The sequence below is a fragment of the Esox lucius genome, chromosome 11, assembly GCF_011004845.1.
Source record: "Esox lucius isolate fEsoLuc1 chromosome 11, fEsoLuc1.pri, whole genome shotgun sequence".
Taxonomy (NCBI): domain Eukaryota; kingdom Metazoa; phylum Chordata; class Actinopteri; order Esociformes; family Esocidae; genus Esox; species Esox lucius.
Window position 1 is genome coordinate 51,497,340 of NC_047579.1, and position 25,091 is coordinate 51,522,430.

Genomic DNA, 25,091 nt, shown 5'->3' on the forward strand with positions numbered 1-25,091 from the left:
CATTGTTGAAGCGGCCGCTCCTAGCTGTGGCCGTAAGGTCTCCGGTGCCTGTCGAGGCGGCAATCCCCAAACACGGTGGTGGACACCGGAAGTAAGGGATGCCGTCAAGCTGAAGAAGGAGTCCTATCAGGCCTGGTTGGCTTGTGGGACTCCTGAGGCAGCTGACTGGTACCGGCAGGCCAAGCGGACTGCAGCCCGGGTGGTTGTGGAGGCAAAAACTCTGGCCTGGGAGGAGTTTGGTGAGGCCATGGAGAAGGACTATCGGCTAGCCTCGAAGAGATTCTGGCAAACCGTCCGGAACCTCAGGAGAGGGAAACAGTGCCCTACCAACGCTGTTTACAGTAGAGGTGGGCAGCTGTTGACCTCAACTGGGGATGTCGTCAGGCAGTGGAAGGAGTACTTCGAGGATCTCCTCAATCCCGCCGTCACGTCTTCCATTGAGGAAGCAGAGGATGAGGGCTCAGAGGTGAACTCGTCCATCACCCGGGCTGAAGTCACAGAGGTGGTCAAGAAACTCCTCGGTGGCAAGGCACCGGGGGTGGATGAGATCCGCCCTGAGTACCTCAAGTCTCTGGATGTTGTGGGGCTGTCTTGGTTGACATGCCTATGCAACATCGCGTGGCGGTCGGAGACAGTGCCTCTGGGATGGCAGACCGGGGTGGTGGTCCCTCTTTTTAAGAAGGGGGACCGGAGGGTGTGTTCCAACTATAGGAAAGTCTATGCCAGGGTTCTGGAGAGGAGAATATGGCCGATAGTAGAACCTCGGATTCAGGTGGAGCAGTGTGGTTTTCGTCCGGGCTGTGGAACACTGGACCAGCTCTATACCCTCTATTGGAGGGTTCATGGGAGTTTGCCTAACCAATCCGCATTTGTTTTGTGGATTTGGAGAAGGCATTCGACTGTTTCCCTCGCGGCATCCTGTGGAGAGTGCTTTGGGAATATGGGGTCCTGGGTCCTTTGCTAAGGGCTGTCAGGTCCCTGTACGACCGAAGCAGGAGCTTGGTCTGCATTGCCGGCAGTAAGTCAGACTTGTTCGCTGTGCATGTTGGACTCCGGCAGGGCTGCCCTTTGTCGCTGGTTCTATTCGTAATCTTTATGGACAGAATTTCTAGGCGCAGCCAGGGGCCGGAGGGTGTCAGGTTTGGGGACCACACGATTTCGTCTCTGCTCTTTGCGGATGATGTTGTTGTGTTGGCCCCTTCAAACAAGGACCTTCAGCATGCACTGGGATGGTTTGCAGCCGAGTGTGAAGCAGTGGGGATGAGAATCAGTTCCTCCAAATCCGAGGCCATGGTCCTCAATCGGAAAAGGGTGGCTTGCCCACTTCAGGTTGGTGTAGATCGCCTGCCTCAAGTGGAGGAGTTTAAGTATCTAGGGGTCTTGTTCACGAGTGAGGGAAGGATGTCCCCATGGAAGAGCTGGAGGAAGTGTCTAGGGAGAGGGAAGTCTGGGCATCTCTGCTTAGACTGTTGCCCCCGCGACCCGGCCCCGGATAAGCGTAAGATGATAATGATGATGACCTCCACAGAGTGCCTAGAGGTTGAATAAATGCAGCAACTTCGGGACACACTCGTGACTACAATGATTCCATTCACGGTGCACTTCAAATTAAATGTCCCGCAATTCTGGAGAACATTTTTCAGTTGTTACACATCAAGATATTACCTAACCAGTAGTGAGAGACTTAATAAAACGAAATCACTCAATTGCGCTGCGTCAGGATATAAAAAGATTACACTTCACGCCAAGGTGTTTATCTACACCAAACATGACTCCAAAGAGAAGCCGTTTGGATATACAAATTAAACATTTAGGCACATCTATACACTTAAGCACGTCTATACACTTAGGCACGTCTATACATTTATTGGTGCGAAATTGAGCAAGTTCAATGTGGTGCCCTGGGGGATTCCGCTTGACATGTGAAGGTTGCATCGCTGTGAACTCGCTGGAAGGCAACTGGAGAGTCTAATGGAGGGCTGAGGGTGGAGATGAGGGTGGTGGTTGAAAAGGTTAACAGGAAGTAACCCAATGTAGCACTGGATAGGTGGTTAAAACTAGCTGGCCCTGACTATTGGGGGAGGTTATTTGGTCCTGACTCTCAGGGGGAGGTTCTCTGGTCCTGACTATCAAGGGGAGGTTCTCTGGACCTGACTATTGGGGGGAAATTCAATGGTCCTGACTATCGGGGGGAGGTTCTCTGGTCCTGACTATCGGGGGGAGGTTCTCTGGTCCTGACTATTGGGGGGAGGTTCTCTCCTGCACTGTTGGACCAATAAATTCCACAGCAATTTGGAACAACATGATCCCATACACCACAGGTGTCAAACCGGTTCCACGGAGGGCCGAGTGTCTGCAGGTTTTCGCTCTCACCTTGTACCTGATTGATTAATGAGTTCACTAATTGGTTAATTTCTACCCCCACCTGGTTGTTCAGGTCTGACCTGGGAACCAATTTAAAGGAAAACCCAAAGACCTGCAGACACTCGGCCCTCCGTGGAACCGGTTTGACACCCCTGCCATACACAATTACCTGGATTTTCTTACATATACACACATTTAGCAAACTGTGTAGATGTTAAGCAACAAGGACATTTGCACAGGCCTCTTGCTCTAGACACAAAATCAAACAGTGTTTGTATTTTGACAACAGATCCCATCCAATTACGACATCTGTCAGGAAGATGGAAGCAGGGAGTCTGTGTTGCATCTTTTCCAAGAGGAAGGCCTCATTAAGGCATCTGACCACAGAACCCAGCAAGATGTCCTAATAGAAATAGAAGAAGGCCTCTACTCTCATCAAGGCATCTGACCACAGAACCCAGCAAGATGTCCTAATAGAAATAGAAGAAGGCCTCATCAAGGCATCTGACCACAGAACCCAGCAAGATGTCCTAATAGAAATAGAAGAAGGCCTCATCAAGACATCTGACCACATAACCCAGCAAGATGTCCTAATAGAAATAGAAGAAGGCCTCATCAAGGCATCTGACCACAGAACCCAGCAAGATGTCCTAATAGAAATAGAAGAAGGCCTCATCAAGGCATCTGACCACAGAACCCAGCAAGATGTCCTAATAGAAATAGAAGAAGGCCTCATCAAGGCATCTGACCACAGAACCCAGCAAGATGTCCTAATAGAAATAGAAGAAGGCCTCATCAAGGCATCTGACCACAGAACCCAGCAAGATGTCCTAATAGAAATAGAAGAAGGCCTCATCAAGGCATCTGACCACAGAACCCAGCAAGATGTCCTAATAGAAATAGAAGAAGGCCTCATCAAGGCATCTGACCACAGGACCCAGCAAGATGTCCTAATAGAAATAGAAGAAGGCCTCATCAAGGCATCTGACCACAGAACCCAGCAAGATGTCCTAATAGAAATAGAAGAAGGCCTCATCAAGGCATCTGACCACAGAACCCAGCAAGATGTTCAAATAGCTTGTTGGATTGGAGGTGGTGTAAAGTTTAGGTTTTGGAGACTTGGTGACACTGTGTGTGGGGGCAAAACACACTTAGGTCTATATTCATGCAGGTTCATCACAGCTTCAGTTGATTTAAACTTCTTATTTTCAGGTTCTAACCTACTGTATTTTGTAAACGCCACAGGCTAATTTATTAGTTATTAAAGCTCAAAATATTTTTGTCCATTTGATTTGTGTTTTCTTTGGCCTTCCCCATGTCGACAGATGACACAGGGAATTTGGCACGCGCCTCCTCTTATATAAACACATTGATATGGAAGTCACCACTTAACTGTTCCTAATTACTTCCTTCCTTGTCGATCAGAGCTCTGATCATCTTACTAATAATCGACCAATCACATATCGCATATCCAAGCCCCTGACCAATGCAATCCACCAATCACCCATCTCAATTTTGTCTCACCTGACCAGGCGAGTGTGGGCGCGGCCCCGCGTAGGCCGTGACCAGTGATGAGGCGTTGGAGGCGGAGCTGAGGCGCCTGGCCCTCTCCATCTCCAGCTCTATCTCGGCGTCCATCTCGGCTTCTTCCTTGGCCTCCTTGTTGCTCTCCTCCAGGTGCTTCATCAGCACGGCCACAACCACATTGACCAGCACGAACTGGGCCATGAGGACGAAGGTCACGAAGTAGAGGGGCGACACCAGGGGCAAGTAGGTAAGACAGGAGCGATCCTCTGGGCGACACTCACGCAGCGTGTCCTGGGAGGGAGAATGCTCCAGTGTCTTTAACCACGGATGTTGTGTGTGTTGAGTTACTGTGTAAGTGGCAGCAGGTGGGTCAGTGCGTGTGTGTGGTGTGTATGTGTATGGTGTGTGCGTGAATGCTGTGTGTGTGTAGTGTGGTATATGTGTGGTGTGTGTGATTTTGTGTGGTGTGGTATGCATGTGTGTGTACATACCTTCATAATGCCATTCCAGTTGTCCCCGGTAGAGATTCTGAAAAGTGTGAGGAACGCCATCCCAAAGTTCTCAAACGTTGCGTGTCGATTCAGACCTTCACACGGGTTGCTATCATTACACTCTGTAACACACACAAACAAACACACACATACAATTCAGACCTTCATACAAGGACTTTAAGGGGCAGAGATACTGCATCACTCCCTTCTCCACACAGATACTATATCACTCCCTTCTCCACACAGATACTATATCACTCCCTTCTCCACACAGATACTGTATCACTCCCTTCTCCACACAGAGACACTATATCACTCACTGTTCTACACAGAGACAATGTATCACTCCCTTCTCCACACAGAGACACTGTATCACTCCCTTCTCTACAGAGCGAAGCTGCCCAGGACAGCTGACACAGAACTGTACCTCGCTAGTGGCTTCAGCCTTTACTAGTCCTCTCAGGCATTCAACCCTCCCTAGACAGCAAGCAGCTCCAGCCAGGACACAGAGGGTCTAAGTCACAGTCACATTGCGATAATAACTCACCCTAGAGACTCCCCATCCTCCCTCCCTGTCTCTCCTTGTTTCTGTTTGTCTCTTCCCACAAATAACCCCCCTCCCATTCCCCCCAACACTACAGCCTCTCCAGGAGGGATGCAATAACACAGTGGGCCCACGGTTCGGGACGTATCGCGGTTTGTGGGTCACAGTAGTGGCACGGTTTCACGGTTCCACGGGAGTAGCCGACAGTGTCAAAGCAATGCTGGCAGACTGTCCTTTGTTTATGTCTTCTTACTTTTCAATTGCTGTCGATTAGACAATAACTGACTAAACAGAAGCACAAAAAGCAATAATAGAAAATATTTTTTCTAGCGTTTGACCAAAACTAAACGAGACGAGATTATCTTGGTGACGAATGTCTTATATAACCACCTTAATTGGATGATAGGATTTAGGAAAGGGGTCATTTAAGTGTTTCTGTTTTGTCCAATCAGAAAGCATACATGGGCATTAGCAGAATTGTTTGCCTTTCTCGTTCTAATGTTGTAATGTTGTTATTGGTGGAAAAGGAATGTCATGCCCAGGTCATTCCAGAATCACCTCAAATTATTCTCTAGTCTGGCGGCAACTGATTGACTGGGTTCATTAAGGCTGTTTCCCCGGCCCATTAAATATCACGTACTGTAGTGTAGACAAGATGGAATGCAATGTTTCCTCTGGTGAACACAGCGTTTGAATACTACAAACATCAAAACACATCTGAAAGTGCATCATCCCAAATTTCCAATATATACGCAAAGATAAAATCTATGTTGTTTTATGACTGGAGAAGTGGAAATACCCTAACTTGTCAACTACAGTATCTAAATGTTTTTGAATCTTCTGTTCTCCTTATTCTTACATTTCCAACTGATATTTCAATCCATATCAATTAAACTACTTAATCAATATCTCGAGTGCAGTACACATTTCGTACTGTCTAATTAGACAACATTCCTGACATTTCATGTGTATCCACACTATACACAACACTGCTATATCAAGACTGTAAACTAAACATTATAAAATGGTAATAAGTAATAGTAGGCTATATCAAGACGGTAAACTAAACATTATAAAAAGTTAATAAGTAATAGTAGGCTACAGTGGAGCTTGAAAGTTTGGGCACCCCAGGTAAAAATGTATATTAATGTGCATAAAGAAGCCAAGAAAAGATGGAAAAATCTCCAAAAGGCATCAAATGACAGATTAGACATTCTTATAATATGTCAAAAAAAGTTTTATTTTATTTTATTTCCATAACAGAAAACAAAAAAATGGCGTCTGCAAAAGTTCGGGCACCCTGCAGAATTAATACCTTGTACTGCCCCAATTGGCAAGTATCACAGCTTGTAAACGCTTTTTGTAGCCTGCCAAGAGTCTTCCAATTCTTGTTTGTATCTTCGCCCATTCTTCCTTACAAAAGTCTTCCAGTTCTTTGAGATTTCTGGGCTGTCTTTCACGCACTGCTCTTTTAAGGTCTGTCCATAGACCTTCAGTTTACGCCTCTTGATGTAATCCACCGTGGATTTTGAGGTGTGTTAAGGATCATTATCCATTTGTAGAAGCCATCCTCTCTTTAACTTCAGCTTTTTCACAGATGGCATCAAGTTAGTGTCCAAAATTTGCAGACATTTTATTGAATCCATTTTTCCTTCTACTCGTGAAATGTTCCCTGTGCCACTGGCTGCAATACAACCCCAAAGCATGATTGATCAGTTGGACAGAGGTTCTTTTCATAAAATTCTGTGCCCTTTCTTCTCCAAACATACCTTTCCAGACGATGATTCAGAACAATACATGACACTGTCAGGTCTCAGCTTTCCAAAGGGGGCGGTGCATGCTATAAACTCTGCAGGGTGCCCAAACTTTTGCAGACGCCATTTTTTTGTTTTCTGTTATTTTGAAAGTGTAAATGATGGAAAAAATATCTAACTTTTTGTGACATATTATAAGAATGTCTAATCTGTCATTGGATGCCTTTTGGAGATTTTTCCATCTTTTCTTGGCTTCTTTATGCACATTAATAAAAAAAATTGCCTGGGGTGCCCAAACTTTCGAGCCCCACTGTATATCAAGTCTGTAAACTAAACATTATAAAATGTTAATAAGTAATAGTAGGCTATATCAAGACTGTAAACTAAACATTATAAAATGTTAATAAGTAATAGTAGGCTATATCAAGACTGTAAACTAAACATTATAAAATGGTAATAAGTAATAGTAGGCTATATCAAGACTGTAAACTAAACATTATAAAATGTTAATAAGTAATAGTAGGCTATATCAAGTCTGTAAACTAAACATTATAAAATGTTAATAAGTAATAGTAGGCTATATCAAGACTGTAAACTAAACATTATAAAATGTTAATAAGTAATAGTAGGCTATATCAAGACTGTAAACTAAACATTATAAAATGTTAATAAGTAATAGTAGGCTATATCAAGTCTGTAAACTAAACATTATAAAATGTTAATAAGTAATAGTAGGCTATATCAAGACTGTAAACTAAACATTATAAAATGTTAATAAGTAATAGTAGGCTATAACAAGTCTGTAAACTAAACATTATAAAATGTTAATAAGTAATAGTAGGCTATATCAAGACTGTAAACTAAACATTATAAAATGTTAATAAGTAATAGTAGGCTATATCAAGACTGTAAACTAAACATTATAAAATGTTAATAAGTAATAGTAGGCTATATCAAGTCTGTAAACTAAACATTATAAAATGTTAATAAGTAATAGTAGGCTATATCAAGACTGTAAACTAAACATTATAAAATGTTAATAAGTAATAGTAGGCTATATCAAGACTGTAAACTAAACATTATAAAATGGTAATAAGTAATAGTAGGCTATATCAAGACTGTAAACTAAACATTATAAAATGTTAATAAGTAATAGTAGGCTATATCAAGACTGTAAACTAAACATTATAAAATGTTAATAAGTAATAGTAGGCTATATCAAGACTGTAAACTAAACATTATAAAATGTTAATAAGTAATAGTAGGCTATATCAAGACTGTAAACTAAACATTATAAAATGGTAATAAGTAATAGTAGGCTATATCAAGACTGTAAACTAAACATTATAAAATGTTAATAAGTAATAGTAGGCTATATCAAGACTGTAAACTAAACATTATAAAATGGTAATAAGTAATAGAAGGCTATATCAAGACTGTAAACTAAACATTATAAAATGTTCCATCAGCCTTACTTGATATTGTGTATAGCTTTTATTAACTATTATTACACGTATTAGTATGGAATTAAGGAGTAGCCTATATACGCAGTACTTATAAGTGTATAGCCCCACTACAAGATTAATAATGACGCTAGCTTGCTAAAATATGTTGTCAGAGTTGTTATTTTTACAGAAGTTAGATGAGAGAAGGCGCTGTCTTCATGGGGCGCCTTTAGGGAGGTTTCCTACTGAGATGTCATTGCAGATCATCTATTGGTTGTTTAAGGGGGAGGGGGTTGCAGTCGCTGCGATTGCCACATATTGAGACATTGATGTGGAGTGAAGTTTGTCAGCCCTCAGGAACCCCCTAATGGCCTGGGGCCCCAAAACAGTTGCCTGCCTTACCTGTTCACAAGCTACACGTCTGTTCGGTGGATCTGAATCTACAACGTGTGTGTAGTCTGCAGCGCAATAAGCACATTTTGGAAATTATAGGAAAATGACCGGCATATCATTGACCGGCATATCGTAACACAGTATGTTATCAACCGAACGGTTCGATAACATACTGTGTACCGTTGAATCCCTAGAGGAAATGTTAGAAAAGGTAAATCAATCAGAATTATTTATAAAGCCCTTTTTACATCAGCCTGAAACCCCAAGGAGCATCAACAATGTTGAAGCACAGTAGCTATGAAAAACTCCTTAAAGGAGGCAGAAAATTTGGTAGAAACGTAGAGAGGAACCAGGCACGGACAGGTGACCAGTCCTCTTCTGGCTGTGCCGGGTGAACATTTTAAGAGTACAAATTGTAATAATGAATAAATGCTTGTGGGCTGTATCCAGAGTCTATCAAAATTAATCCGGGTCAGAAGCATGACCAGATGGACAAGGACAGGAACAACCTGGGGGGGGAACGGTCAGCAGAGTGGATGATGGAATCGTCAGGAATTGTCTTGATCTGCAACACAACCAAAAGGACTTTGGACAGGGACAGCAATGAGTCTTTCGAGCCTAGTAATTTCGAGCCTGGGCCAAGACGTCGTGATCCAAAGTTTAAATGGACGGGAGACAAGGAAGACAAAGAAAAAATAGCGAGTGCATTCCTTAGATTTACAAAGAAGAACTGACTCTAATCCCCGGCACAATAATAAAACAGCATAAAACCTAGGGGATGAGACAGGGGGGTCCAGTGACACTGTGGCCCTATACAGGGGAGGCCCCAGACAGGGCCCAACAGAAAGGAAGTCAATCAACCCACATTGGCAAGCACCAACCAAAGAGATATCAACCAACCGCAACCACCCTGAATGAGAGCTGATTATTGCCAACAGAATTCACACAGTACATCAGGGTCTCCACCCTCGAATGGCATTGGAGGGAGGGCAGCCCAGTATGAGAGCCCACCTGGCAAGACAGCAAGAGTGGACAGTATTAAGGCTTTCCGTTCACCTTCACACCCCTGAGCCAGACTGCACTTAATCATAGACCATGCTAAAAAGATGAGTCTGCATTTCTAAACTTATTGGCAGATCATCCCACAGTAGTGGATCTCTATGAGAGAAAGCCCTGCCTCCGGCTGTTTGTTTAGAACCTCTAGGTACAATTAGAAGGCCTGCATCTTGCGATTTAAGGTTACGTGAAGGTATGTATTGCTGGATCATTTCAGCAAGGTAAATAGGAACCAGTCCATGTATTGTTTTATAGGTTAACAACAAAACCTTAAAATCAGTCCTAGCCTTTACAGGCAGCCAGTGTAGAGAGGCAAATACTGGAGTAATGTGTACAATTCTTTTTGTACTAGTTAAGATTCTAGCAGCCGTGTTCAGCACTAATTGTAGTTTTTATGTATTGATTTATCAGGGTAACAGGAGAGATCATTACAGTAATCTAATGTAGAAGTAACAAAAGCATGGATTAGTATTTCTGCATCAGTTTTGATAAAATGTTTCAGATGAATGAAATATATCAGGTCTTAATCAATGAAATATATTAAAGATCAACATCTTTAATGTACATTGTGTTATGCGTTGAGAACAAAATGACGTAACAACGGTCAATGGAAACCAAAATCACCAACCAATTAAGGGTTGAATTCAAACTCACACCAAAAATCTAAGTAACTATTCAGTCACTATTAAACCCAACACTACAGCCTCTCCAGTCACTATAAACCCCAACACTACAGCCTCACCAGTCACTATTAAACCCAACACTACAGCCTCTCCAGTCACTATAAACCCCAACACTACAGCCTCTTCAGTCATTATAAAACCCAACACTACAGCCTCTCCAGTCACTATTAAACCCAACACTACAGCCTCTTCAGTCATTATAAAACCCAACACTGCAGCCTCTCCAGTCATTATAAAACCCAACACTAGAGCCTAACTTTAATTAACAGGTTGTTTTTATTATAACTCAAAATGACATTTAAAAGTTGTTCAATGGAAGAGTGATTTTAAAACTTCAACACTGTGGTACCAACACTGACATTCAGGGACCTATGCTTTCCACAAATGTTCAGAATCTAGGTATATCCATGTGTTTCTGAAATGTACCTATAAAATGTTATATTGAAATATACACTCATCTAAAGGATTATTTGGAACACCATACTAATACTGTGTTTGACCCCCTTTCGCCTTCAGAACTGCCTTAATTCTATGTAGCATTGATTCAACAAGGTGCTGAAAGCATTCTTTAGAAATGTTGGCCCATATTGATAGGATAGCATCTTGCAGTTGATGGAGATTTGTGGGATGCACATCCAGGGCACGAAGCTCCCGTTCCACCACATCCCAAAGATGCTCTATTGGGTTGAGATCTGGTGACTGTGGGGGCCATTTCAGTACAGTGAACTCATTGTCAGGTTCAAGAGACCAATTTGAAATGATTCGAGCTTTGTGACATGGTGCATTATCCTGCTGGAAGTAGCCATCAGAAGATGGGTACATGGTGGTCATAAAGGGATGGACATGGTCAGAAACAATGCTCAGGTAGGCCGTGGCATTTAAACGATGCCCAATTGGCACTAAGGGGCCTAAAGTGTGCCAAGAAAACATCCCCCACACCTCTACACCACCACCACCAGCCTGCACAGTGGTAACAAGGCATTATGGATCCATATTCTCATTCTGTTTACGCCAAATTCTGACTCCACCATCTGAATGTCTCAACAGAAATCGAGACTCATCAGACCAGGCAAAATTCTTCCAGTCTTCAACTGTCCAATTTTGGTGAGCTCGTGCAAATTGTAGCCTCTTTTGAGTGATACCCGTTGGGGTCTTCTGCTGTTGTAGCCCATCCGCCTCAAGGTTGTGCGTGTTGTGGCTTCACAAATGCTTTGCTGCATACCTCGGTTGTAACGAGTGGTCATTTCAGTCAAAGTTGCTCTTCTATCAGCTTGAATCAGTCGGCCCATTCTCCTCTGACCTCTAGCATCAACAAGGCATTTTCGCCCACAGGACTGCCGCATACTGGATTTTTTTCCCTTTTCACACCATTTTTTGTAAACCCTAGAAATGGTTGTGCGTGAAAATCCCAGTAACTGAGCAGATTGTGAAATACTCAGACCGGCCCGCCTGGCACCAACAACCATGCCACGCTCAAAATTGCTTAAATCACCTTTCTTTCCCATTCTGACATTCAGTTTGGAGTTCAGGAGATTGTCTTGACCAGGACCACACCCCTAAATGCATTGAAGCAACTGCCATGTGATTGGTTGATTAGATAATTGCATTAATGAGAAATTGAACAGGTGTTCCTAATAATATATATAAGCAAAATCTATTGTAATATTTTGTTTCCATTTGACCCTTTAGGTGGAAATGTGTTGAAGTAAGATATAATAACCGGTTCAACAAACAAACCATGTTTGAAATAATGCAAACAAATCTTTCTCATTCCCGACAAAGCCTGTTAAACTGAAATGAAAATTGAAAGAGGAAAAATAGAAAGGAAAGTGTTCAGTGATTCGTGACTGCAGGGTTGCTGAAAGTTTGACTGCGGCAGAGAGACAGAAGGAGAGAGTGTGTGTAGTTTCGAAATGTGTGTGTCACTGACCCAGTTTCCCGAAGAGCTCGACTCCCAGCGCTGCATAGATGAAGAACAGCAACATGAAGAGGAGACCCAGATTCCCCACCTAGACATCAAATGTATGTTAGAAAGAACACACACATGACAAAAACACAGACATCAACAGACACACACAGACGCTTGGAGTCTTGGAGGCCCAAGCATGCATGTGCACACAATCACACACACAACACACATTCATACAGACTCACACACATACAACACACACTAAAACACTTTGACTTGGAGGCACAAGCATGCATGTACTCACACACACACACCCACGCACACACACAATATAGAGACGGTTTTACCTGCGGCAGGGCTTGCATGACAGTGTCCAGAAGAGCTCTCATGCCTTTAGCCATCTTCAACAGCTTCAACACTGAGAAAAAAGACACAGACAGAGAAATAAATAGGGAGCAACAGAGAGATGGAAAATAGGAGAGAGACTGAGATGAAAGAGAGACAGAGAGGAAAGAGAGACAGAGAGACAGAGAGGAAAGAGAGACAGAGAGGAAGGAGAGACAAGTGAGACAGAGAGGAAAGAGAGACAAGTGAGACAGAGGAAAGAGAGACAGTGAGACAGAGAGGAAAGAGAGACAGAGAGGAAAGAGAGACAGAGAGGAAAGAGAAACAGTAAAAGACAGATATTGTTAAAAAACTACATAGCTACCAGTTCACTGGTTACTGTCCCCAGCTTAAAAGCTAAACACAACCCATTTCACTGGTTACTGTCCCTAGCGTAAAGACTCAACACAACCCAGTTCACAAGTTACGGTCCCAAGCTTAAAGACTCAACACAATCCGGTTCACTGGTTAAAGTCTCTAACTTGAAGACTCAAAACCATTCAGTTCACTGGTTACTGTCCCCAGCTTAAAGACTCAACACAACCCAGTTCACTGGTTACTGTCCCCAGCTTAAAGACTCAACACAACCCAGTTCACTGGTTACTATCCCCAGCTTAAAGACTCAACACAACCCAGTTCACTGGTTACGGTCCCAAGCTTAAAGACTCAACACAATCCGGTTCACTGGTTAAAGTCTCTAACTTGAAGACTCAACACAACCCAGTTCACTGGTTACTGTCCCCAGCTTAAAGACTCAACACAACCCAGTTCACTGGTTACTATCCCCAGCTTAAAGACTCAACACAACCCAGTTCACTGGTTACTGTCCCCAGCTTAAAGACTCAACACAACCCAGTTCACTGGTTACTGTCCCCAGCTTAAAGACTCAACACAACCCAGTTCACTGGTTACTGTCGCCAGCTTAAATGTTTTGTGAAAAAGAAGGACGATGGTTTGCGCCTGTGCATCGATTACAGGGCGCTGAACAAGATCACCATCCCGTTCTGCTGAGGTGGAGAAGATGCACGGGCATGCTTTTTCACCAAATTAGACCTCAGAAGCGCCTATAATCTGGTACGTATGCGGGAAGGGGATGAGTGGAAAACAGCCTTTAGCACCACATCCGGCCACTATGAGTATTTAGTAATGCCGTACGGTTTGATGAATGCTCCATCAGACTTTCAATCCTTCATCAACGGTGTGTTCCAAACATGTTATGTGAGGGCGTAGTGGTATATATCGATGACATCTTGATATACACAACTACCCGCGCTGAGCATGTCTCGTTGGTGCTCGTTAGACTGCTGGAGCATGACCTGTACGTGAAAGCAGAGAAGTGTCTGTTTTTCCAGTCGTCTGTGTCCTTCCTGGGGTATCGTTTTTCCAGCACAGGTGTGGCTATGGAGGAGTGGATGATGCTCCCGTGCTCCCGGAGTCGTGCATCTTGGCGCCAGTGGTGTGGGAACTGGACGCGGACATCGCTAGAGCGCAGCGCGACAAGCCCTCTCCACCCATATGCCCTGAGGATCGTACGTATGTGCAGAGGTCTGTCCGTGACGACTCATCTACTGGGCGCATACATCTCCCTCCTCCGGTCATCCTGGCATCGGGCCAACGGTGCGTGCCCTGGCCGGTAAGTCGGGGAGGACAGGTGTGGCTATGGAGGAGCATCACATTGACGCTGTGCGTAATTGGCCGACCCCAACCACGGTGAAGGGAGTGCAACGATTTTTAGGCTTCTGGAATTACTACAGGAGGTTTATCCGGGGCTTTAGCCAGGTCGCGGCTCCAATCACCTCCCTTCTGAAGGGGGGGGGCGACCCGGTTGCGATGGACCGCGGAGACGGAGCGGGCGTTTGTGGAACTGAAACATCGTTTCAACACCGCTCCGGTCCTGGCCCATCCCGACCCATCGTTCCAGTTCATTGTGGAGGTAGGCGTAAGAGTAAGAACCGATTGTGGGTTCGGTGCCATCCTCTCCCAACGGACGGGGTGTCGTAATACGCTCCGTCCCTGTGCCTCCTTCTCCCAGAAGCTCAGTGCGGCAGAGCGGAACTATGACGTAGGTGATCGTGAGCTGTTGGCTGTGGTTCGAGCCCTGTCGGCGTGGCGGCACTGGTTAGAGGGGGCTAAACACCCTTTCCTCGTCTGAACGGACCACCGAAACCTGGAGTACATGCGGGCAGCGAGGAGACTGTCCCCTCGCCAGGCAAGGTGGTCTATGTTCTTCACCCGGTTTGTTTTTACTCTTACATACAGGCCGGGGAGTAAGAATGTCGGGGCCGACGCGCTGTCCCGCCAGCATGACACGGAAGAGAGGCCAGTGGATGATGCTCCCGTGCTCCCGGAGTCGTGCATCTTGGCGCCAGTGGTGTGGGAACTGGACGCGGACATCGCTAGAGCGCAGCGCGACAAGCCCTCTCCACCCATATGCCCTGAGGATCGTACGTATGTGCAGAGGTCTGTCCGTGACGACTCCTCTACTGGGCGCATACATCTCCCTCCTCCGGTCATCCTGGTATCGGGCCAACGGTGCGCGCCCTGGCCGGTAAGTACTGGTGGCCCACTTTAGCCAAGGACGTGAGGGTGTACGTCTCTTCCTGCTCGGTGTGCGCCCAGAGTAAGGCACCCCGGCACCTACCTGTGGGCAAGTTGCACCCCTTGCCCATTCCACAACGACCATGGTCCAACCTGTCACTTGATCTTCCCCCTTCACAGGGCCATACCTGGTCGTTGTGGATCGGTTCTCAAAGTCCTGCCACCTCTTGCCTCTGCCCGGCCTTCCCACTGCCCTACAGACCGCGGAGGCCCTGTTTACACACGTATTCCGAGGTGCCCGAGGACATCATGTCTGACCGGGGTCCCCAGTTCACGTCCAGGGTGTGGAAGGCGTTCATGCAGCATCTGGGGGTCTTGGTCAGCCTGACCTCGGGCTACCATCCCCAGTCCAATGGGCAGGTGGAACGTGTCAATCAGGAGGTGGGTAGGTTCCTTCGGTCCTACTGCCAGGACCAGCTGGGGGAGTGGGCGGAGTTCCTGCCTTGGACAGAATACGCACTGAACTCTCTGCACCACTCCTCCACGGGTATGTCACCTTTCCAGTGCGTGCTGGGATACCAGCCGGTTCTGGCACCCTGGACGCCGAGCCAGACCGGTACCCCGGCGGTGGATGACTGGTTCTGGCGGGCAGTGGGCACGTGGGAGGCTGTGCAGGCTCGCCTCCGGCTCGCTATCCGCTGCCAAAAGATCTTTGCGGACCACCACCGCAGGGAGGCCCCGGTATATGGTCCGGGCGACCGGGTCTGGCTCTCGTCCAAGGACCTGCCCCTCTGCCTGCCCTGTCGGAAGCTGGCCCCGCGGTTTGTGGGGCCCTTTAAAGTCCTGAGGAGAGTCAACGAGGTAACATATCGTTTACGCCTTCCCCCAGACTACCGTATTAACCCCTCGTTACTCACGGACTGTCCAGTAGGTCTTTGTCAGAGGACTGCAAGGAGCGTGACTGTGTGTAGGGGTGGAGTAGTTCTGTGAGGTATTTTGGTGAGAGTCCATGGAGAGATTTGTAGGTGAGCAGGAGGATCTTATAGGTGATGCGAGACATGACAGATTCACTAGCCAGCCGTACACATCAGAAAATAGATTTTGAAATAATAAATGTTTTGGTAATTCCAGACCCGTAGTCTTAACACATGTTGTTTTTTTGAAGTTTCTAAATTAGGTTAATTGTGGATTTTTTTGATGTGGTTAGTTAACTGATCCAGAATCAGGGTTTCTGGAAATAAAGGCCATTACAAAGACATTCATGGAACACCAGAACATGATGTTACCTGGTTAAGTTTGGCCAGGCAATACAAAAGGTTTCAGTCTCAGGTTTAGTCAGCCAAGAGAAATGACCCTTAAAACACTTTACTGTGGAGGCTTTTGCCCAATTACGGAAAGTTTCAGTTTGGGGAAGAAGAGTCCGGGTGTCTAAGCACTCCCTTCCTTGGAAACCTACCAGACTGTAAATCCTGACAGGATAAGATCAGACTAGTTTGGTTGATTAGATTTATCAGCCTTCTTCTGACACTCCTAGAGCAGAGCATGTACGTTTATGGGTGTGTGTGTGTGTGTGTGTAAGAGGGAGTATGTACTGGTAGAGTAAAACAAATAAGATTTAGTGAAGTGAGGACATTTGGCTTAAATCTTGGCTTGTAATGAATGTTAGGGGGAATAGCTTTGGTGTAGCTGTGTGTATAATGTGTGTCTGTGTACAATGTGTGTCTGTGTGCACTGTGTCTGAGTGTATAGTGTGTCTGTATATAGTGTGCATCTGTGTAAAGTGTGTCTGTGTACAGTGTGTCTGTATATAGTGTGCGTCTGTGTATAGTGTGTGTCTGTGTATAGTGTGTGTCTGTGTAAAGGGTGTCTGTGTACAGTGTGTCTGTATATAGTGTGCGTCTGTGTATAGTGTGTGTCTGTGTATAGTGTGTGTCTGTGTAAAGGGTGTCTGTGTACAGTGTGTCTGTATATAGTGTGCGTCTGTGTGTATAGTGTTTATGGGTGTATAATGTGTGTATGTGTACAGTATGTGTGTATGTAAAGTGTGTGTGTGTGGGTGTGTCTGTGTGTGTGTGTGTGTGTGTATATAGTGTGTGTGTGTGTATAGTGAGTGTGTGCATGTGTGTGTGTGTGGGTGTGTGTGTTTAGTACCTCTAGCGATCCTCAGTACTCTCATGATGCGTATGATGGTGGGGTTGATGGGAAGTGACGCGTTCATCTTCAGCTCCTCCAGGGTGATGCCCATGATGGACAACAACACAATGGCCACATCCAACTGGTTCCACCTAGACACACACACACACACACACAGACAGACACACACACACACACACAGACACACAGACACACACACACACACAGACACAGACACACAGACACACACACACACACACACACTCACACACACACAAACACACAGACACACACACACACACACACAGACAGACACACACACACACACACACACACACACACACACACACACACACACACACACACACAGACACACACACACACAGACAAACAGAGACACACACACACATATAAACACACACACACACACACAGAGCACAGACACACAAAACAAGAGTGGGATAGTAATGACAACAGACCTACATAGGTAAAAAAAAACTGGTTTTGGAGTGTGTGTGTGTTTGTGTGTGTGTTAGTCTGCGTATTACCTGTCCTTGAAGAACCTGTGCAGTCCAAAAGCCATTAGTTTGAGGAGTGCCTCGATGATGAAGATGCATGTGAAGACATAGTTGAAGTACTTCAGAGTATCCTCCAGATACTGGAATACAAACACCATCAGGTCAGGGACATCGTAGGATCAGACAACACTGGAGCCATGATTAGTTCCAATTATAGACCAACATATGGAATTATTTTTACATTATGGAGAACATTACAGTACACGTATTCCAGGAAGTGGTTTCTTTTGTAATGTTTTGCATTTTACCTAATTTAGAACAGGCAAACCAATAAGAACAAGATACATGACGTTCACAGGTGTGCAAGCCACCCATGCCATGTGCACTAATGCACCCCCATACCATCAAGGATGCAGGCTTTAGAACTGTGCACTGATAACAAGCTGGATGGTCCCTCTCCTATTTAGTCCGGAGGACACGGCATCCATGATTCCCAAAAATAATTTCAAACAGTTTTCCACTTCGCCTCAGTTCATCTCAAATTAACTTTGGCCCAGAGAAGGCGGATCTTGTGGATCTTGTGTATATCTGGTTTCTTCTTTGAGTTTTAACTTGTGGATTTGTGGATACAGTGACATACTGTGTTCACAGACAGTGGTTTTCAGAAGTTTTCCTGAGGCCATGCAGTTATTTCCACTACCAAATCTTGTCTGTTTTTAATGCAGTGCCGTCTGAGGGCCCTAAAGATCACAGCCATCCAATATTGGTTTTCAGGCTTGTCCCTTGCATAGAGATTTCTCTGGATTCAATGAATCTTTTAATGATATTATGTACCGTAGATCATGAGATCCCCAAGCTCTTCGCAAATTTACATTGAGAAACGTTATTCTTAAATTGTTGCACTATTTGCCCATGCAGTCTGTCACAGAGTGGTGAACCCCTCCCCATCCTCACTTCTGACAGGTCCATCCTCTCTGGAATGATCATTTAATAACCAATCATGTCACTGACATGTTGCCAATTGACCTAATTAGTTGTGTGATATTCCCCCCGGTTCAGTGTTGTAGCATTAGACAACTTTTCCATTCTTTTGTTGTCTCTGTTAGATTCTGTCCATTTTTTAACCATGAACAGACAGGGTGTGTGGGTAGGATGTGCGGATTGGATGTGTAGACAGTGTGTGTGGACAGGGTGTGTGGACAAGATGTGTAGACATTGTGTGTGGACAGGGTGTGTGGGGCTCATCAATAACAGGCCCAGCACCACATCTCATCTATTGTCATTTGTTCAGAGTTAGTCAGCTCACATGCGTTGTGCTAAGTTCCTCATGCCAATATTCTATCAACTCTGTCCCAACTTTTTTGAAACGTGTTGCTGGTATCAAATTCAAACTGGGCATATATCTTTCAAGAAACAACAACATTTCTCAGTTTCAACATTTTATATGTTGTCTTTGTACTATTTTCTATTGAATATAGGGTTTAAATGATTTGTACATCATGGCATTCTGTTTTTATTTACATTTCACACAGCGTCTCAACTTTTTTGGAAAGGAGGTTATAAAACAAATAGAGCGCTTCTCTTGTGTTACCTACACAGAGGCACGCAGAGAAGAACAGAAGTTTGTTTGCTAAACATTGTGAAGTTCCTTTCACTAACAAAGTGAGGCCTAGCGCCGTACATGTCTGACACAGCAGATAGGACAATGGTTGCTAATATCCAGAGGGAAATCTCTCTGGCCAAACAGTCAGTATGAAATCCACCAGGCCTGACTTAGCAGGAACCTTTAGATTAGACCCCATGTGCCCCTTTAGATCACACCCGGTGGGCCACTGTAGATCAGACCCGGTGGGCCCCTTTAGATCAGACCAGATGGGCCCCTTTAGATCAGACCTGATGGGCCCCTTTAGATCAGACCCGGCAGGCCCCTTGAGATTAGACCCGGCGGGCCCCTTTAGATCAGGGAGGTCTTTTTGCTGTGGTTACCTGTGGCTGGTCGTAATGCTCCATACTCATGGTGACGACGTTGATGCCGATGATGATGGTGATGAAGAGGTCCAGGTAGTTGCTGGTACACAGCGTGTGGATGGAGAGACGGATTGGAGAGTAGTCCGCATAGTAGGGCCTCCGTTGGGCCTCTGAGAGAACACATACACACACGCACACACACACACACGGTCAGGACACACACACACACACGGTCAGGACACACACACACACACGGTCAGGACACCTGCTATATTGTTGTATCGTTTTGTTATAGTGAGTTTGTTTCTGTTATAGTGTATGTATGTTTTGTTATAGTGTGCGCGTGTTTTGTTATCGAGGGTGTATTCTGTTATAGTGTGTGGGTGTGTGTTTTTGTTATGGTCTGTGTTTCTGTTGTAGAGTGTGTGTTTCTGTTGTAATGTGTGTGTTTCTGTTGTAGAGTGTGTGTTTCTTTTGTAGTGTGTGTGTTCCTGTTGTAGAGTGTGTGTTTCTGTTGTAGTGTTTGTGTTTCTGTTGTAGTGTGTGTGTTTCTGTTATAGAGTGTGTGTTTCTGTTTTAGAGTGTGTGCTTCTTTTGTAGTGTGTGTTTCTGTTGTAAAGTATGTGTTTCTGTTGTAATATGTGTGTTTTTGTTGTAATGTGTGTGTTTTTGTTGTAATGTGTGTGTTTTTGTTGTAGAGTGTGTGTTTCTGTTGTAGTCTGTGTGTTTCTGTTGTATTGTGTGTGTTTCTGTTGTAGTCTGGTTGTTTCTGTTGTAATGTGTGTGTATCTGTTGTAGTGTGTGTGTTTCTGTTGAAGTGTGTGTGTTTCTACTGTAGTGTGTGTTTCTGTTGTAATGTGTGTGTTTATGTTGTAGTTTGTGTTTCTGTTGTAATATGTGTGTTTCTGTTGTAGAGTGTGTGTTTCTGTTTTATTCTGTGTTTCTCTTGTAATGTGTGGGTTTCTGTTGTGTAGTGTGTGTATCTGTTGTGTAGTGTGTGTCTGTTGTGTAATGTAGTGTGTGTCTTTTGTACTGTGTGTCTGTTGTGTAGTGTGTGTGTTTCTGTTGTGTACTGTGTGTCTGTTGTGTAGTGTGTGTCATGCACACTACTTGTTGTGTCATGCAGCAGTACATGCAGGTGTAAACTGTCTGTGGGAATGTCACGTAGAGGGTTGGACATGGGGGGTCACGGTATTTGTCAGGTTTGAGCGGGTCAGGGTCGAAGGTCAGGGACTGTGGCAGGGGAGTCAGGGTCTAGGGTCAGGGTCCGTGGCAGGGGGGTCAGCGTCGAGGGTCAGGGTCTGTGGCAGGGGGGTCAGGGTCTAGGGTCAGGGTCTGTGGCAGGGGGGTCAGGGTCTAGGGTCAGGGTCCGTGGTAGGGGGGTCAGCGTCGAGGGTCAGGGTCTGTGGCAGGGGGGTCAGGGTCTAGGGTCAGGGTCCGTGGTAGGGGGGTCAGCGTCTAGGGTCAGGGTCTGTGGCAGGGCACTGCAGTCTGCACCTAGATGTTCCCTTGTAATAAAACTCAATCATGTCCAACGAAATGAGCAGAATGCTCTATCACCACCAGATGCTCTATCACCACCAGATGCTCTATCACCACCAGATGCTCTGTCACCACCAGATGAGCCAATGAAATGGCCACAGCCTCAGTCGTCCTAACCCATGGACTTAATAAGAGAGTCCTAACCTTAACCCATGGACTTAATAAGAGAGTCCTAACCTTAACCCATGGACTTAATAAGAGAGTCCTAACCTTAACCCATGGACTTAATAAAAGAGTCCTAACCTTAACCCATGGACTTAATAAGAGAGTCCTAACCTTAACCTATGGACTTAATAAGAGAGTCCTAACCTTAACCCATGGACTTAATAAGAGTCCTAACCTTAACCTATAGACTTAATAAGAGGGTCCTAACTTTAATTCATTAACTTTAACGCAAACAGGAGTGAACAGTTGAAACAGAGGAGGAACAAACTGAAAATGGTCTATAGGGAGACTAATGTTCTCTTTCCGCTTGAAAACCCCTGTTAGAGACTAATGAACAGCACACATCTGTCCTCTACCTTCAAATGAGACGCCTCACAGACTGCTTTTCCAAATGACTCCAAGCGTGCGTCCCAAACGCAACCCTATTTCTGACGTAGTGCGAAACTTCTGACTAGGAAGCTTGGGGAACAGGCATCTAGCCTTTCAGTGTGCAGTTTGCCATTTGGAACCCACCCTTGGAGACATCTCCAATCTGCGCTCCCCTTCCATCACATCCTGACTGGGGAAACACCAAGCCGTCAAGTCAAGGAATGGAGGGACATTCCGCAAAGCTGAAAGCCCACCTCCACGTGCCAGCCGCCTGCACATATCGTCCCAGTGACATCACTGGTCACATGACCAATGTCATCAACAATGACATGATTGAGCGTTGACACGGACGGGTGCGCGCAGGGGCCCAGATGCACATGTTTGAGAACCGCTCCATAGAAATCCTGTTTTACTGCCACTCTCATTTCACTTCAATCCCCAAGGAATGTAGACCTTGAAAGTGAATTGATACCAGACCTGCCGAGACTAAACTGGACCAAGGTGACATCATTACCCTGTCTGTTGGCCAGGACTATCAATTGATTTGATATTTAGGATTGGACCGAACATAATTTACTTGTATAGTATGTGGCATTTATCTGGCCACATGTTCCACCAGGATTTCAGCAACATTCCAGCAATTTTCCAGCTATGGTTCTGAGCCTGCTGCCAGTTAAAGCAATTTTTAAGGCTACACTATGAAGGGTACCATCTAATGTTTACTGCTATGGTACTAGTCTCCCTTTGCTGGGTTCCAGACCCTCGCTTAAGTCACACTGTTTCCCTGGGCGGGGTTCTAGACCCTTTCTTAAGTCACTGTTTCCCTGTGCGGGGTTCTAGACCCTTTCTTAAGTCACTGTTTCCCTGGGCTGGGTTCTAGACCCTAACTTAAGTCACTCTGTTTCCCTGGGCTGGGTTCTAGACCCTATCTTAAGTCACTCTGTATCCCCGGGCTGGGTTCTAGACCCTATCTTAAGTCACTGTTTCCCTGGGCTGGGTTCTAAACCCTATCTTAAGTCACTGTTTCCCTGGGCTGGGTTCTAGACCCTATCTTAAGTCACTCTGTCTCCCCGGGCTGGGTTCCAGACCCTGTCTTAACTCACTCGCGTAAGTCACTGAAGGTTAATTGATAAAAAAAAGAAAACCCTTACATTATTATTCTGTTTTTCTTTGTGCTAACATTGACTTCACTCACAACTTAGATAAATAAAGCAGACTTACTATTTACCTTACTATTAAATTGCATGTTGTCCCACCTAGCTATCGTAACATGCATGCACAAACTGTACGTTGCTCTGTAGCATCTGCTAGCATCGCAAATTAACACAGTTAATATGTGTGATGTGACCGTCTTCAGGAGGTTTTGAATGATGCGCCACTGATTAATCTGGTCATACTACCACTAGGACAATGAGTAACTAATCATATCTGGTCATACTACCACTAGGACAATTAGTAACTAATTATATCTGTTCATACTACCACTAGGACAATGAGTAACTAATTATATCTGGTCATACTACAACTAGGACAATGAGTAACTAATCATATCTGGTCATACTACCACTAGGACAATAAGTAACAAATTATATCTGTTCATACTACCACTAGGACAATGAGTAACTAATTATATCTGGTCATACTACCACTAGGACAATGAGTAACTAATTATATCTGGTCATACTACCACTAGGACAATAAGTAACTAATTATATCTGTTCATACTACCACTAGGACAATGAGTAACTCATTATATCTGGTCATACTACCACTAGGACAATGAGTAACTAATCATATCTGGTCATACTACCACTAGGACAATTAGTAACTAATTATATCTGTTCATACTACCACTAGGACAATGAGTAACTAATTATATCTGGTCATACTACAACTAGGACAATTAGTAACTAATCATATCTGGTCATACTACCACTAGGACAATAAGTAACTAATTATATCTGTTCATACTACCACTAGGACAATGAGTAACTAATTATATCTGTTCATACTACCACTAGGACAATGAGTAACTAATTATATCTGGTCATACTACCACTAGGACAATAAGTAACTAATTATATCTGTTCATACTACCACTAGGACAATAAGTAACTAATTATATCTGTTCATACTACCACTAGGACAATGAGTAACTAATCATATCTGGTCATACTACCACTAGGACAATTAGTAACTAATTATATCTGGTCATACTACCACTAGGACAATGAGTAACTAATTATATCTGGTCATACTACCACTAGGACAATAAGTAACTAATTATATCTGTCTGTACACTTAGACACATCTACATCACACTTGTGTCATCTACTACTAGAACAAGGCAAAACTACTTACATCTGTGTCATCCTTCCCATAGAACAAGGCAAAACTAGTTATATCTGGTTATACTACCATTAGAACAGTGAGTAACTAGTTATATCTGGTTATACTACCATTAGAACAGTGAGTAACTAGTTATATCTGGTTATACTACCATTAGAACAGTGAGTAACTAGTTATATCTGGTTATACTACCATTAGAACAGTGAGTAACTAGTTATATCTGGTTATACTACCATTAGAACAGTGAGTAACTAGTTATATCTGGTTATACTACCATTAGAACAGTGAGTAACTAGTTATATCTGGTTATACTACCATTAGAACAGTGAGTAACTAGTTATATCTGGTTATACTACCATTAGAACAGTGAGTAACTAGTTATATCTGGTTATACTACCATTAGAACAGTGAGTAACTAGTTATATCTGGTTATACTACCATTAGAACAGTGAGTAACTAGTTATATCTGGTTATACTACCATTAGAACAGTGAGTAACTAGTTATATCTGGTTATACTACCATTAGAACAGTGAGTAATTAGTTATATCTGGTTATACTACCATTAGAACAGTGAGTAACTACATCCATCCACCTAACGTGTACAGTTGCTGGTCTAGATCAGTTGTTCTCCCATTTCCTATACGTTCTGTGCATTTCATTCACTAGTTGATGTTTATTATAAACGTAGTTTCTATTCAACAACATCTGCTGTGTGGCAATGCACCAGAATTAAAACAAAAAACAAAACAAAAAACAACCGCAACAAACTGGATTCGCCCGTGTTGCTAAGCTGCGTAATGTGGATGAGGTTGTGAATCTGCTGAGCTGGCGTTTTCACCGAAGCAGCGTTCGGACTAGTGGAGGTCCACCGCGCTGGTTCCGCAGCCAGGCTGATCCACTTCCTCATCCACTTCCTGTTTGTTTTAGACAGACCAACCGCTGTGGGTTTCCACAGAAT

At 44.4% G+C, this 25,091-nt stretch overlaps 1 protein-coding gene across 3 annotated transcripts in view; it reads right to left on the reverse strand.

Annotated features, from left to right (window-relative positions):
• Positions 1-25,091, reverse strand: part of cacna1ha (calcium channel, voltage-dependent, T type, alpha 1H subunit a) — a 144,499-nt gene that overhangs the window by 15,401 nt on the left and 104,007 nt on the right. For all 3 annotated transcript variants that reach the window (XM_029123200.2, XM_029123199.2, XM_029123198.2), the window contains exons 28-34: positions 19,726-19,877; positions 17,770-17,879; positions 17,240-17,373; positions 12,514-12,584; positions 12,188-12,266; positions 4,383-4,504; positions 3,889-4,182 (exon numbers count right to left, since the gene is read on the reverse strand). In XM_029123200.2, coding sequence (XP_028979033.2) covers positions 3,889-4,182; positions 4,383-4,504; positions 12,188-12,266; positions 12,514-12,584; positions 17,240-17,373; positions 17,770-17,879; positions 19,726-19,877 — 962 coding nt within the window. The remainder of the gene's footprint in view (positions 1-3,888; positions 4,183-4,382; positions 4,505-12,187; positions 12,267-12,513; positions 12,585-17,239; positions 17,374-17,769; positions 17,880-19,725; positions 19,878-25,091) is intronic.